This window comes from Primulina tabacum, chromosome 1, assembly GCF_025594145.1.
Source record: "Primulina tabacum isolate GXHZ01 chromosome 1, ASM2559414v2, whole genome shotgun sequence".
NCBI lineage: Eukaryota > Viridiplantae > Streptophyta > Magnoliopsida > Lamiales > Gesneriaceae > Primulina > Primulina tabacum.
The window spans coordinates 53462698-53478827 of NC_134550.1; the positions used below are offsets into that span (position 1 = coordinate 53462698).

Below are 16130 nucleotides of genomic sequence, written 5' to 3' on the forward strand. Positions count from 1 at the left end.
GATTAAAACATAAATTTGATAATATCGATTATCAAAATCGAAAAATGATAAAATTATAAGACCAAAGTACAATTATCACTACAAATTTATCCTCAGAATTAAAAATATCATGTGCAGGAAAAAGGGGCATTTCTTTATCGTATCTGTTTTTATGTAAAACTAAAAGTAAAAATCATTGATCTATATATCCCACTTACAAATGATGCCAAATTACCATTGGCCATTGGCCCTCTCCAATATCTCTCATATACACCCTGTAGTCTGTCCCGCCTCATCAATCTCTCGTAAAAACACGCACCACACACACCAACTTTTACTACATATCTGATCGGTTAAGATATTAAAAAATTCTCCACCGGGAGCTGAAAACCATGGCCTCTACATGTATATCAAGCTGTGTAAGCGATGCCCGTGTTCCGATCAGGGCCACCTACGTCAACCTCTACAAGTGGCCGGAATCCGATGCCGAGTTCGTGAGGTTCATGAGCTCCAAGGTCCGCCGGGGATCCACTAGTTCTATGTACGGTCACCCGAGGGTGGTCGATAGTCTTTCATGTAGGCAGTTGTATTTGAGGAGCTACAACTTCTCAAGAGAAGAAGATGACGAAAAGACGATAATTAAGTGCCTTGGCAAAGCTAATAAGGAGAAGGAAGCGACGACGAAGTCCCGTGGAAGCGGCGGGACGAGGAAGAGGAGTTCCGGGATGGAGACGGCGAAGATGGTGTCTTGCTCCGCCTTGAGATCGATTTTCAGGCGGCTGCTGTCTTGCACCACTGAGATTGATGTTGCCAATTGATCGTGTGGCTTTTCTTTCTCTTTTCCTTTTTGAAATTTCCTATAAAGTTAAATTATGACAAGGTATGTAATGTAATTTGAGATAACTCCTTGAACGAGTCTTGTGATTTCTTGATTTTGATGGAACGATGATTTAATTGACATATGGAGTTTTGTTAACTAAGAGGAGTCGATTCATCCAGATTTTTTTTCAAGAATCTTGCTCACAGATCCACATTGTTTTTTAATTATTAGTTTTAAATATTGGAAACTTTCTGTCGCTATTTTTTTACGCTTTAAGTAAATCCGAAAAAATCAAAACAGTACTCTGCAAACCATGCTTATGTATTTATAAAATGTTGCTTTCGTTATTAGAAAAAGTAGTGAAGACTGCTATTAATTATTGTTTATCGTGAAAATTCACGGACGTGTCAGGCAAGTAATCGTGCAAAATATGAAATGATCTGACTTCTATTATCAAATGTTGTGTGTTCTGATTCGATCGTTTGTTATAATTACATCGATATGACTTCAAAACTAAGAATTTTATTGATAAATATAATGAAAATTACAGAAAGAATCAATGAACAACATCAAATTTAATTATGTTGTTATGAACTCGAACAACATTTTTACAAGAAAACAAGAAGATAATACCGAAAAACTAAAGGAATTCGACTAATGGAAATTGAAATGTGCGAACAGCTAGTTGAGAGAATTTGCAGATACTTTGCTGTAGTTTTTTGATGAATTTTTATCGAGAGAGTTCTTTTGATATTTGTTGCTGGTTTTTGTTAAACACATCTGAGCAGTTCTTGTCATCTTTCATGATCATCAATCATGAATCGTGGGTCAATTTCTTCGAACGTGAGTATCAATCAACTGAGTTCTTTATAGGTTTGACAACTGAGCTTCCATTGTTTGTGTGCTTTACAAAATTTGGGCTTAACAATTACCAAGATTAGTTATTTTTTTTGCATGTGATTTGTTGATATAATTATTTGCAACTGGTAGACAAGTTCACTCGATACATAATCATGATTGATACAATTTATATATGTTATAGATTCCGGTTGTTAATTGAAATGAGATTTGGATGAATTTTTACAAATTAATTCATAAATTATATGTCATAACTAAATGATGGTTATATCCTTGTACATGGAAATTAATAAGCCACTTTTATAGGAAAGATAAGGAAGTATATGATTTAAAATATTAGGCGAATAGATTAATAAAATAAAAAAATATAATAAGGCATGAGCTTTTTCCACTGGCTAGGCTGCTGAATCCAATTTCCACTCACATAATTTGGATTATATTTTGATGGAATTACTCTTCTAGTTTTGGCCACTCCATTAGTTGTTTTATCAAAAAACTATAACAGATAGTCATTATGACTAACTACTTGGAACTCTCATCGATAATTTTGATTGTTTTGTTATACGCCAAAAACTTGTATGAGACGGTCTCACAAAATACGTCTCACGGATCGTATTTTGTGAGACGGGTCTCCTATTTAGATAATCCATGAAAAAATATTATTTTTTATTGTGAACATCGGTAAGGCTGACTCATCTCAAATATAAAGATTCGTGAGACCGTCTCACAAGAGACCTACTCTTGTACAAAGATATCATCTGCCTCCTATCATTGTAAGTGCATCGATTATTTTTCATATACAAAGGGATAATTTCGAAAATCGTGAAATTAAAGAATATTCAATCAGCTTGCATTTTAAATATCTCGATTTCAAATTCTTCTATTATTCCGACGAACCCTAGACATAAGAAAATATATATTTGGTAACTTAAATTGTAAGGTTTTTATTTTAGTCATATCATGGCTAAATTTACCGTCTCTAGTTCAATAATTTGCAATTTTTTTAATACTGACAAAACGGGTCGACGAATGAAGTCAACTCACAAACCGTCGCAACTTGCCATCAGGCCAGCCCAACTTTAGCGGAACAGAATTTTTTCAATTTTAGTTATTTTTCGTCGGAATGCTGACCTGACATCAGATACGTCAGTAATGTCTATCGTCATATCACCAATTTTCAGTGACACATCATCATTTCCATGATGATGTCAACACTCCAAGAAAAAATACTACAATGATCATATATTGACTGATAACATGACAAAAAATAAAAAAAAAACATTCAAGTCACAAAACCAAAAATATAAATTTTCCTTAAATTGTCAATTCTGGTATAATCATAATCTTTAATAGTATTATTAAAATCAACAAACAATACTTAAATGTGAAATTAAAGATAAAAAGTGGAAGTGGAATTTAAGAGAGACTTCCAAGAAAGTGATTTGATTTGCATGCCGTGAATGACTTCAATCTCACATAGTGCACAAAAAAAAGGCATTGTCCAACGCAGCTCTCACTTGTCACTTCATCACAAAATTCCCCACCACTGTTTCCAACATTGCTCTAAACCACCACAAGTGACAATCTACAAGTCGTTGCCAATTTGACAAATTTAGCTAAAACGATATATAGTTTTTCGATTTTTATTTAATTTATTGCGTAAAAAGTCATCGAATTTCAAACCATATATCATTTCTCATCGAAGCACCAAACTATACATTCATATTTAACTTTTTTGCATAGTTAAGCAAAAAAAAGTTTTGATGTCTAAGTACTCGTGGGATGATCGTTGACCATGTATGCGAAACGAAAACGTTGATCATTCACCATTTGCTAGGGAAAAAATTACGATATATATTTCAGTTAATCGGAAAATATATATGAAACAATGCCACACATATAATTGATTGCTAAAGAAAAAAATAATAAAATTGGAAAATTTTGACTTTTTCACTAAATTATCTTCAAATGTAAAACCTGTTCTCCTATGACGTATTTCTATATTTAATTAATTTAACTACTCTCCGACTGTCATCAAACTTTTATTTTGAATTCAAGGTGAAATTGCAATTAATTAAGTCGTAATAATTAATTGCATAATTTTCCCCTTAATTTCAACGATATCTTTTGTAATGAAGGAAGTGGATATCATATGATTGCTAGGAAAAAAAGAGAAGGGCTAACCAGAAAAATATAATCATTAAGTTAAACACGCGGGTAATTATGAAACTTACAATGCAAGATTTGGTTGGGTTTGTCGATCGCTTGTTTATGTAAATGTACTCTACCTTATTTTTTCTTGAATAACTCTCTTGTAAGACGGTCTCACGAATCTTTATCTGTGAGATGGGTCAATCCTACCCATATTCACAATAAAAAGCACTAATCTTCGTATAAAAAGTAATATTTTTTCATGGATGACTCGAATAAGATATCTATCTCACAAAATACGACTCGTACGACTGTCTCACACAAGTTTTTATCTTTTTAGTGACTTTTCATCATATATCTAAAAAAATTCACTACTCTGCCCAAATATTTATGTTATTAATAATTAATAAATGTAGGGGAACGATTGGTCAATGTCTATCAATATATAAACTCGATGCAAAATTTGATAGGAAAAAATGACATCGATATAATTATGTAAAATATGGATTCTTTTTATATTATGTTTATATTACATTTAAAATTAAAATATATGCACGCGTGATTCATTCCAAGAAAAGCTAATATATAAAAGGTTATATTATTCAATATCTCAAAAAAAAAAATGGAACAATTTTATATATATATATATATATATAACAATCGTTTAATTTTATGAAATAAATCTTTTATTCGATCTGATTTATGAAAAATATTTTTTATTATTTCAAAATTATTATTTTTAATTTTAAATATATATATCGAGTCGAAAATATACATGAATACATGTACCATATCATTAGAGATGTACTCAAAATAGAAATGGGTAGACGGTGCTGGTGGGGTGCGGGGTGCACTCCGATTCGTCTGTGTTTCGATTGATTGATTGATGACAACTAATGTAACACGCATTCATGCAATTCTACTGTGTCTAGCACGTGTCTATTTTTAGTTATCTAAAATGATAATAAATATATATTTATTAATAGTAAAAAAAGGCTATATTTCGGTAGGCTCTGAAAATCTTGTTAATTCTTAAATCTTAACCACATAAATATAAAAAATACATAAAAAATTATATAAACTCAGGATGAAAACCATTGCTTTCTATCCTAATTTACCAAATCAGTCTAACGAGTGTAACAAAAATTTCATGTTAATTGTATAAATATTATTTGATCAAATTAAAATAATAATGTGTATATATTTTAATAATATGTATATAAATGCACCAAATGCACAAACCGAAAACAACACGTGTAAAGATCGTAAATCCCGAAAGGATATAAACACAAAGCAAATTCAAGATTTCAAACTTCCAAATGTTTGGTAAGAACATAGAAGAAACATCAAGGAAAAGATGTTAAGTGTATTATGTATATGATCTACACGCCTTTTATCTACCCTCGGATTTTACCAGTTGTGAGAAAACTCGGCTCATCGAAACACCGGAAAGATCATCCACATTTGAATGTTCGAACTGGGTAGCATTAGCTCTGGAGTCGACACGACTAAATTCACCAACTTCTGGGGACAACTGGCCAATAGCATTCGTACTGTTTTCCTCCGGATCATCTGGTATGACTGTTTCTTGAAGTTGGAGAGCATACTCAAGGTTCCATAAAATGTCTCCCATCGAGGGCCTATCGACTCCATAATCAGCCAAGCATTTCTCTGCCGTTTCCCCGAACTTTCTGAGGGAGTCTGGCTTTATTTTTCCGACAAGATTAGCATCTATTATTTGATCCAACTGTCCCTTTTTTTGCCACTTCATAGCCCATTCGGCCAAGTTAACCATTTCTCTAGGAAGAGATGGATCTATCACAGGCCTAGCGCAAAGAACTTCGAATAAAACAACCCCGAAAGAGTAAACATCTGATTTTTCAGTCAGTTGCTGCCTTCTGAAATACTCAGGATCTAGGTAACCAAAACTACCTTTAACAGCGGTGCTGACATGAGTTTGATCGATCTCAGGCCCTGTCTTAGAAAGTCCAAAATCAGCCACCTTAGCCATGAAGTTCTCGTCAAGTAATATGTTTGCAGACTTAACATCACGATGAATAACAGCTTTCGCATATCCTGTGTGAAGATAGTGCATCCCTCTTGCTGATCCAATGCATATCTCGAGTCTCTCCTTCCAACTCAAGCTTGGAAGATCTGAACCATAGAGATGGCTTTTGAGAGTCCCGTTTTCCATGTACTCGTAAACAAGAATCATTTCATTCTTTTCGTCACAATAACCAATCAAGGACACCAAATGGCGGTGGCGGAATTGAGAAAGCATCTCAATCTCTGTTTGGAACTCTGCTAGGCCTTGCTGGGACCTGGGATTGCCTCGTTTCACGGCTATCTTAGTACCATCGCTCAAAACACCCTTGTAAACCTTCCCAAATCCACCAATTCCAATCACCCAACTTTCATCAAAGTTCTTTGTCGCTTCTTGAACTGCAGCAAACGGTATACGATAGCTCAAGTTAGAACCGTTGCTAATAGTTGTTGCAGTTGAATATTTACTTCCCATAGTGAGTGAGTTTCCCCCGTTAACCGATATAGGAACCCATGTTTTTGATTGGGCCAAACGTTCTTGTTTCCTCCTTCTATGCAAGAAAAGTAAAACACCGGCAAGCATCAAAACAAGCGCTGCCCCGACACACACCCCCACAATAATTCCTACATTCTTCTTGGATCTTGGAAATGAAGGGAAAATGGATGTCCCAGCTAGACTATCTTTCGAGTTGGCCAATTTCATAATCTCCAATCCATTAAGAAAGGCATCGGGGTAAGCACTAATATGAGATGGGCCAACACTTACACTAATACTACTTTTAACCACCACCGTGGTAACAAAGTCCATATAATAAGCATAGGCCAATCCCGGGGTTTTCAGACTTAATTGAAGATCTTGAGCAACGATGACCGAATCAATATAAACATTAAATACGAGTTGATTAGCTGATGTGCTTACTATATCACAGAAATGCAACCTAACAAAGTATTGAAAGCCTGGATCCACCTTCAACGACCATGTGACATTGAAATTACCACGGGGATCATCTCCAGAATTCATCTTTGTGCAAGTTCCATACACGGTTTGTGGAGCAGAATCTGATGTCGCACCACCATTAGGATAAGAAACTGACTGAATACTGGACACGTAAGTCGCCAGGTTGGGTTGCACCAAGAAACTTCTGTCAGGAACCCAAGTTCGGCCCAATGTATCATTCACTAACGACACGAACGGTCCGCCCATATTTAACCTCGCAACCGTCTCAAAAGACTCTGCCACCAGTCCACTAAATGCCCCCGATGGATTGAAAAGAGCCGCATCGTCAGTGATAAGGGAATCTGGAACTGAAACGACTTCAAGGGCATTAATGTACGCAAAAGAATTAGTCGATGGGGAGAAGGTTAGTACAAGCTCTCCAGACGCCACATTCACCGAATATTCTTTGACGGTAGCATTCTTGGGGCTGAAATCACTAAGGAGTATGGTATTTTGGGAGAAAACAGAGAAACTAGCAGTATTCATATCATAATTCTGGTACACAAATGGATAAAAGTGCAAACGGATCCAGTGCCTCCCGCCCTGTTGAATAGAAAATGTATACTTGGAGGGTCCAGTAAAGATTCTTGCGGTACTAAACAGCTGGGCATCTTCAGATGGTGTGATAGAATTCAAATTGCTATCAGCCAAAATATCTTGTGGAGTTGTTAACAATCTTGAAGCTGATTTATCAGCCACATAAGTAAAATTACCAACAGTAACATCTCTTGATGATCCGCAGCTTATATAAAACTTATCAACAGGATTAAATCCTCTACAACAACATCCCAGATTCAAGATCAATAAAACCCAAATAAAATATCTCAAAATCCCACAAGCCATCACAACAAGTCTGACAAATACAACCCCTTTGAGCTCAAACAATCAACAATTACTTATATATTTTTCATCAGGAAACGAATAAAATATCACACACCCGCAAAAGAAACAGAGAAAGGATTTTTTTTTGTTAATAAAAAAGATGGCACCTTTTAGATCTGATCAAAATCAAATGAGTTCCAAGAGAAAATAATGAGAAAAGCCCAGATTTCCTTGGACACGAAATAGACAAAAAGTAATGCCGAACAGCAAAAATCTAGCTCATCAGCAAACCATGGAAGACTGAATAGACATCGTCCAGCTATGCCTATATAGACTAGAAGTTTCCTCTCTTTTTCCCCTAAAAAAGACAACAGATTGGAATTATTGTTCGTATAAAATGCTAAAAAATTCTCATATAAAATTATTGTTCATATAAAATGCTAAAAAACAAAATGAAACCCGTCAGAAAAGGTGGTACAGTGGGAAAGCAAGCCAAATAATGAATATTATAATATCTGGCACTTGCAATATGGGAAATGGGTGTCAGGTTGGAGAGAGTTGACTTTTGGGGATTGTGAAGATGAGATAGAAAAGTGCAGAGGCAAAAATCGTCAATGGAGTAGATTTAGGTTTGGAAATATTAAAGAAGGTGGTGATGCAACTGCACATTTATATATATATATATATATAATATTAGTGTGCGTTTCTTTTGGGCCAAACTCCAATATCCTAATTCTTTATTCATTGAGTAATTTGTTTTTATAAATTATAAAATAGAGAAATATATAAATTTATTTTAATAAACAAACAATAAACAAGTTTTAGTTTCGCTCGCAAAAGATCAATAATATGAACTATTTTTCATTAAATGGTATATTGATGCATTAATTTTTATTAAATAGCTTCACTCTTTATCTAGTTTACGTTAATATATGATACAAATAATTTGTTGTGGCTTCTCGTCTCTCTCTCGCGGGGAAGTTATCGTGTAAATATAAAAAAAATTGTAACAAGTCAATTTTGTGAGAAAAATTTTTAATCTGATTCGACTTGTTAAAATTAATATTTGTACGTTAAAAATATTATTTTTCACTGCATATATAAATTTATCTCACATATATAAATCTATGAAAATATCTCACATGAAACATGTTCTTTTATAAAATGTTTTAAACCTCTCACAAGTAGGGATGACAATGGATCGTCTTAATTCTCATTTATTATATTCATCCACATCATCATCTTCATTGATATTCAATTTCATCATAATCTACATACTTGTTGAATTATTGAATATTCATGCACTATTAAAATATCATATTTTCATCTATAATTGCATTTTCGCAAATTTAAATTATTTAAAATAACTTATAAATATTTAGTAAATTGTTGAGAACGCTAAAGAAAAAATATTAAAAAATAGCAAATTAAACATTATTAAAAAAACAATAAAATATTATAAACAATTTATCCTAAAATCATTATTCAATAAAAATAACATAAACTCTAGAATAACAATTTTCCTTCATTCCATTCAACTAACATCATTCAACGAAAACATATTAGAATTAACATTATTGCTGAAAAATCATATATATGTGTGTATATATATTAATTTAATCGGGTATTTAGGTCGGGGATGAGTAGAATTCTTTAAGATATTCGGTTCAAATATCAGATTCTCTCATTCTCTGTCAAATTCGGGAGAAATTATCATCCCTACTCACAAATTAGTGTAAATGTATTCCTAATCTAAGAACCATAAAACTACACAAATACTTTGGTATTAGTTAATCATATGTTTCAACGTGTGACTATTTTAAAGTTTGACCAAATCAAATTTCTATCGTCGACTTTAAATGTTTATTTTAACTCACAATATTCACTTGTGCTTAAATGAATGATTTTAAATTATGAAATTCAAATTCCTTGATTTCCTTAATATATAAAATTCGAGTATAATTCAAATCTATTTTATATCAAGTACCTATGCAAATTTTCAAGAATAATTGTGATGAATTTCAAGATATGTGTCATTCTTTAATTTCAATGCCTTTCTCCATATCAAATCAATCTATCAAGCACAATCTAATATAAAGTATTAATTATGAAAGGTTTGGTTGAATAATTACGATATAATCCATTATATTAATCAATAAATTATCATATCGTGAAAACATGAAATTGACCAAATCATCAAAACCTTATAAAATAAAAGTATATATCATAATCAAAACCTTTTTTTATTAATTAATGGTGTATTTTTCCTTGCCCCTATTAATTACTTGTGCGCTTTATTTTTGTAGCAGCCATTCGGGTTATCTGCAAATTATCTGCAAATTGACATTGACACTTATTAATGTCATATCATACTATATTAATGTTATGATAGATGAATCAATCCATTTATGATATCAAAACTCTGTAAATATAGGTTACCATCTAGACAGAAACTTATGTGACACGATCTCACGAGTCATATTTTGTGAGACAGATATCTAATTTGAGTGATCTATAAAAAATATTACATTTTATGCTAAGAGTATTACTTTTTATTGTGAATATCGGTAGGATTGACTAGTCTCACGTATAAATATTCGTGAGACCGTTTTACAAGAGACACACTCTACCATATGGTGTCACGTTCACGTTTTGGATGTGCAATATAATATATATATAAAAAATTACGTATAATAATTTCAAATTTTAAGATTTTACGAACTGAAATGTATGAATTATAGATAAGGATATATAAACATTTTTGCAATGTTTTAATTTTGGAAAAAAGAAAATGTACGTGGTAGTTAAAAAAATTATAAATTTATTAAAACAGGTTTGTATGGTTTTTTTTATTAAATAATATTAATTTTCTAATTTAAGTAGGAAAAATTTGTAAAATCAAGTTGGTGTAACATTCAACAATGTTTGAGATAGACTTGCTAATATTCTGAATTAACCTTATCGAAACTTGCTAGGGTTGAAAGCATTCTGCCCGTGGGATGGTTTCATCACGAGCAGTGACGGAGCAGGTTGGAATTTTAAACTTTAAAATCTTTTAATATTTTAAAGTGATCTACTCAGGCTAATATCATATTATTCTAAATTTATACAAAATTTACATATACATTTTTTTTAAAAAAAAATTGGTCAACTCGGACTAAAGCCCGGGTGAACAGCCATGTGGCTCCGCCTCTGATCATGAGAAGATTATCAACACCTAATGAATTTGGTCAATATGGGGACGAGGCCATATGAAGAATAAAAAAGATGTGTCTTACCCTAGCTCTGATACACGATAAGCCGTTAAAAGAACAATGAACGATGGATATCAAGTTTGGAGTTAATTTGAAACATTGTCTGGATGACAAACAAAAGATGTTATTTTCTCGTATGTACTATGTACAATCTTCTTGTAAATGTTGTTTACAAAATTATATTCGTTGGATCGGACTACAATTTGAACAAAATATTCATAACATTGTGTGGTACGTTCTGAAATATTCAACTCTTGCGTATTATCCCAAGAGTCCATGAAATTTCCTTAATTCTTTAGTTATGAAACATATTTGGAGTAAAGTGATGCTACACATATATCAAATATTGTACATCAATTTTTACATTCATCTCTATAACGACCATATTACTGTGCAAAACCAAACAATTGCAACCCATTTTTCCGGAAGCCATTGTGCAGCAAAATGTACATTTCTTTCAAGTGAAATATATATACACACCATTTGCACTTTAAAGTTCAACAACAACAAAAATAATTCAACATGCTACAAAATTCTTATAAATCTCATTATTCATTCATATATTTTTTCGCATCATGATTAAATCTCACTATACAAAAAAATGGATTCATGCATGACGAAATGTCAATTTACGTCATTTATTTCATCTTCTATATTGAGTTAATAACATTGTAAACAAATTGAAAACTAATATTTATGGAATTTAACTTTTGTCTAAAAAGAGAGGAGAAAATTCTTTGGAATAACCCAAGCTACGCAATGAACATAAGGATAAGGGCATATATTTATCTGATCTCGGATTCCATGTAATTTTCATTAATTCATACCAATCGTCCCGACGGATCGATTCACTCAGGTGGTTTAATGGGCTCAATCTGGACCGTAGGTACCAATTTTTTAGGTTCACAATACCCATTCCAGGCTTCCTCTTATTTTCTTGGGCTTTATTTGGATCCCATTAATTCCATTTTTAAAAATATTTCAATTCATTTTAAACATTTAATATGAAAAACTGTAAGTAGTTGCTTTACAATGTAGTTTTGGTTGCTTTTTTCAAGAAAAGATCTCACACCAGAGCAATATATGATAAGCAAATACGTCAAATTAATAAAAAAAAATTAAATCGTTAACCAATGCTCTAAGACATAGTTTGATACACATGATATGATAAACATATAATATATAATATAAGAATAAGTTAAAAGATAAATAAGATGTATGATATTATATTTAATGTTTTGTATGATTTTAATAAGAGCGGTTAAATTTATATTTTAGATTGTAATGACAAAATTAACCTTATCACAATAAATTTTATAATTTCAAAGTTGTTGTTTGAGTTCATATTTCTTATTTGTTCATGCGCCGACAGTGCTTGCATGATTTATTTATTTTGACCTAATTTTATATATTATATAATATGATAATTGGGCATTTGATTTTGTGAGTCAAATCAAATATCAATTTTTAGGGTTAATCGAGTGATACTAATAATTTTTTTGAGATTTATAAAAAATCATTTATATAATTATCTCGAGTTCATTTATATAATCATCATATTATATAATATATAAAAATAAATAAAAAAAATTATTTTATTTTAATTTATACCTAGCAGAGATTTATAAAAATTATTTATATAATTATCATCTAGTGATACTAATTTAGAACTTGATCTTATATATGGTTTATGATTTTTATATATTGAGGGCAATTAAATCATTTGTGGTGTTTTATATCATTAAATTAAAATTATCACATATCAAAAAAGAGATGTTTTATCTTTGTATAAAATTATTTATCACATGCTCATGATGTTATCATGTGTTTTATAAAACAGTTCAATCTTTTACGCGGTATATCAAACTATACCTGAAATGATATTATGATTATTATCGAGCGTTGACTGACTTTAGCAGGCAGGACAATAGTCCACTGCTAAATGATGCGGTATTGTTACGATCGTCGGGCCCACAAACAAGAAGTTGACTTGGTATCTCAGGTCAACAAACAGTTAATTGCATAATTATAATTAAATTACAGATATCATTAACTAGTTGCACCGCACAATTCATAATTAAAACACGAAATGAGACACAAAACTTTGGCAGTATTTTCTTGATGGTGAGAAAATTTTGAACATGTAGACGTCGTTCAATCGATGTTCACATAAATATTTAGTCTTTGATATCAAAACTCTCTGAATATATTACATTAGAAGAACAAACTACCAAATGGTTGACCAAAAAACTTTGAACTTTTCCGATTTATTCAACTCCTAAAACCATCAAAATCATACACATCATGCCCCATTTAATTCCTTTGCATAAATAAATATTAAACCCCTCGAAATTCGAAAGGATTAATCCAAGATTCAACTTGGGCATGGCCACAGCTCCTCCCCTCGTCTCCGTTCTCATTCTTTCCCTCTGCACATTATTCACGCTCACAGTTGCCGACGGTACGTATCGCATATCCACCTCAAAATATTTATTTACTAGTCCAATGGACTTGATATGGAAAATCTTGGTTTTCAGTATTCGCAAGCATCGACTGTGGGTCGTCGGTTCCGTACACAGATGAAAACACGATCGTATGGAGTGGAGATGATGACTACATCAAGACCGGCGAGTCCCGTACGGTCCAATCTAACGGCTCGATATCGCATGTGATGAGCACACTTAGGGTCTTCACTGATCGGAAAAAGAATTGTTACAACATCGGAAACATCATAATGGGGCGTATCCTGGTACGTGCTAGCTTTTATTATGGTAACTACGACGGGAAGTCGTCCGCTCCTTCGTTCGATCTTCAGTTCGATGGGAATCATTGGACTACTGTAAAGACCTCGAGCATGGAATATGTGAGTCATGAAGTGATTTATGGCATGAGGAAGAAATTTATTAGTGTATGTGTCGCTCAGACAAACGCTGATGAGTTCCCATTTATATCTGCACTTGAAGTTCGAAGTTTGGACTCTTATATGTATCGGTTTATAAATTACACTTATCCTTTGTTTTTATTGAAAAGGGTTGCTTATGCTGCAAATTCTACAATAAGGTAATATTTGTTGCAAAGATTTGATTTGGTTGTTTTAATACAATATTACTTTAAAGTGTTCTTTTCAGAAATGTTTTGTACTTGAGTATATTGATAAAAATTCATCTTTTCCATCCAAATTGAAAATAAAAACAAGAACTAAGATCTGTGTGTGTGTGTGTGTGTATTCTTGCTCTTGATAAGTTTACTTATGCTGTGACTAATTTACCGCTGATCTCTTGTTCAAAAACTACATATATAGATTCAAGAACGACCCGTACGACAGAATATGGACTCCGGAATCGGGTGGATTTGGAAACACAAAATTATTTGGCAACAGTGTGATCAGTAATCCAGGATGGCTGGATAATCCTCCACCTGTAGTACTCAGGAATGCTGTCGCACCCATTGATCCCAATGCAGCCCTTGTATTAGACATGGGATTTCCTCCTGTTGTTTCTTCTGCGTACATAAACTGGTTCTTCTCCGAGGTTACTCAGCTTCAACCAGGCCAGAACCGAACTTTCAGCATCTATATGAACGAGTTCGATGTCTCGGATCCGATATCTCCCATTTTTGGTAATTTTACGCAGTTTTGTTTCCGTAACTACACGACCTCTCCGAATTCTAAGGTTTCTCTGGTGCCTACAAATTACTCGACACTTCCTCCACTCATCAATGCCATGGAAGTGTATCTGATAGGAGAGATGACCACCAATGGAACCAATGTTGTCGACAGTGAGCAATTTTTTTTTATTATTTTACTTTGGAAAATATGCTCCTCTTCAAGTTAATTTTTGAGATTGTGACATTTTTTACTCTTGCTTGTTTCTGATTCAGTGATTGGTTTAACTTCCTTACAAAAGTCGTTCGACATTTTACAAAGCTGGAGTGGCGATCCATGTCTTCCATCTTCTTATCCTTGGGATTGGGTCAATTGCAACAGTGGCTCTGTTCCACGAGTGACAGCCCTGTAAGTATATTGTTTTCTTTTTCTTGAAAATCCATGCTATCTCAAGTAGTTAATAACTGAAAATCTTAATGACTCGGGCAGGTTTCTCGGTAGCTTTGGTCTCTCAGGGTTGCTTCCTAATTTTAGTTCCATGGACCGTCTTGAAACCATGTGAGCTTTCATCGACAAATCTCGACGTACAAAGTATATATATATAGTCATAATTTTGGTAGAGAAACCAATGCCAAATGAGAAAAATGAAACGGCCGATCGATTGCTAAACGTTCATGAACACGCATCATGTTTTTTGAGAATACATATCGTTTCTGCATTCTATGAAATCTTGTAGAAAATTTTCTGGTTTGCAGCGATCTTCAAAACAACAGCTTGATAGGGCCTATTCCCGCTTTTCTTGGAACATTCCCTAACCTCAAAGAGTTGTGAGTTACTTTAAAAAAATTAAACATAGGTCCTTATTCGTTCACTCAACATCAAGGAAATAAATATTTGATTTATTCTATTTTCAGGAATTTAGCAAATAACAAGTTCAATGGATCCATACCCCCTTCACTTTCACAGAAAAAGGGTCTAAATTTAGTGTAAGTTTAGTTCTTCAGTTCTGATGACTGTACCTTAGGACGATTTTGATCTTGTTTATATGTCTATCTCACACACATTTTGTGGAATATTACAGAAAGACACAAATACCAATCTGCGACCATGACGGTGGTTCTAAGTGTTTAATATCATGTTCTATATCATGTTTCATGTTGCTTATTTGCCTAAATCTGCAGAGTGACTGGGAATTCTCGCTTGTGTCAATCAGGCAACGTTTGCCCTTCTTCGGGCTCAAAAAGTTGGAGACAGGGATACAACACTTTACCAATTATTCTTAGCATCGCCATTCTGTCCCTCATCTGCATTATGGATACAAGATTATGTTAGCAATTTTTAAAATATTACTTGATTTTCCTTTTTATAAACATCGTGGATTATACTACGTTTTTCATTATCCTTTTTCCTTCAAAGGGTGAAATTCGATCTCTTTTTCATTATAAACTTTGCAAAAGGTGTATGATATACTTACTGGTACAGAATTCTTTTGTTGCTGAAGTTTTTTGGAGAAGAAATCATTGTATTATAGGTTGCTTGAAAGGTGAAAAAACAGATTTGAGAATAAGCATAGAAATTGTAATTTGCTCTAGTTTTTTATGT

At 32.9% G+C, this 16130-nt stretch overlaps 2 protein-coding genes across 3 annotated transcripts; one reads left to right on the plus strand and one right to left on the minus strand.

Moving 5' to 3' along the window:
- Nucleotides 1-5087: 5087 nt before the first annotated feature.
- LOC142549228 (receptor-like protein kinase HERK 1) lies at nt 5088-8324 on the minus strand. The gene has a single exon (XM_075658070.1). It carries the CDS (start codon nt 7689-7691, stop codon nt 5202-5204), a length of 2490 nt encoding a protein of 829 aa, XP_075514185.1. The 5' UTR covers nt 7692-8324; the 3' UTR covers nt 5088-5201.
- Nucleotides 8325-13169: 4845 nt separating this feature from the next.
- LOC142549236 (putative LRR receptor-like serine/threonine-protein kinase At5g59680) lies at nt 13170-15987 on the plus strand. Of its 2 annotated transcripts, none has more exons than XM_075658080.1 (8): nt 13170-13385; nt 13462-13984; nt 14226-14701; nt 14804-14936; nt 15018-15086; nt 15284-15355; nt 15443-15514; nt 15710-15987. In XM_075658080.1, exons 1-8 carry the CDS (start codon nt 13310-13312, stop codon nt 15858-15860), a joined length of 1572 nt encoding a protein of 523 aa, XP_075514195.1. In that variant the 5' UTR covers nt 13170-13309; the 3' UTR covers nt 15861-15987. The 2 variants fall into 2 exon arrangements, with proteins under 2 accessions (XP_075514195.1, XP_075514203.1); XM_075658088.1 differs by having other exon boundaries at nt 15742-15987.
- Nucleotides 15988-16130: the final 143 nt, after the last annotated feature.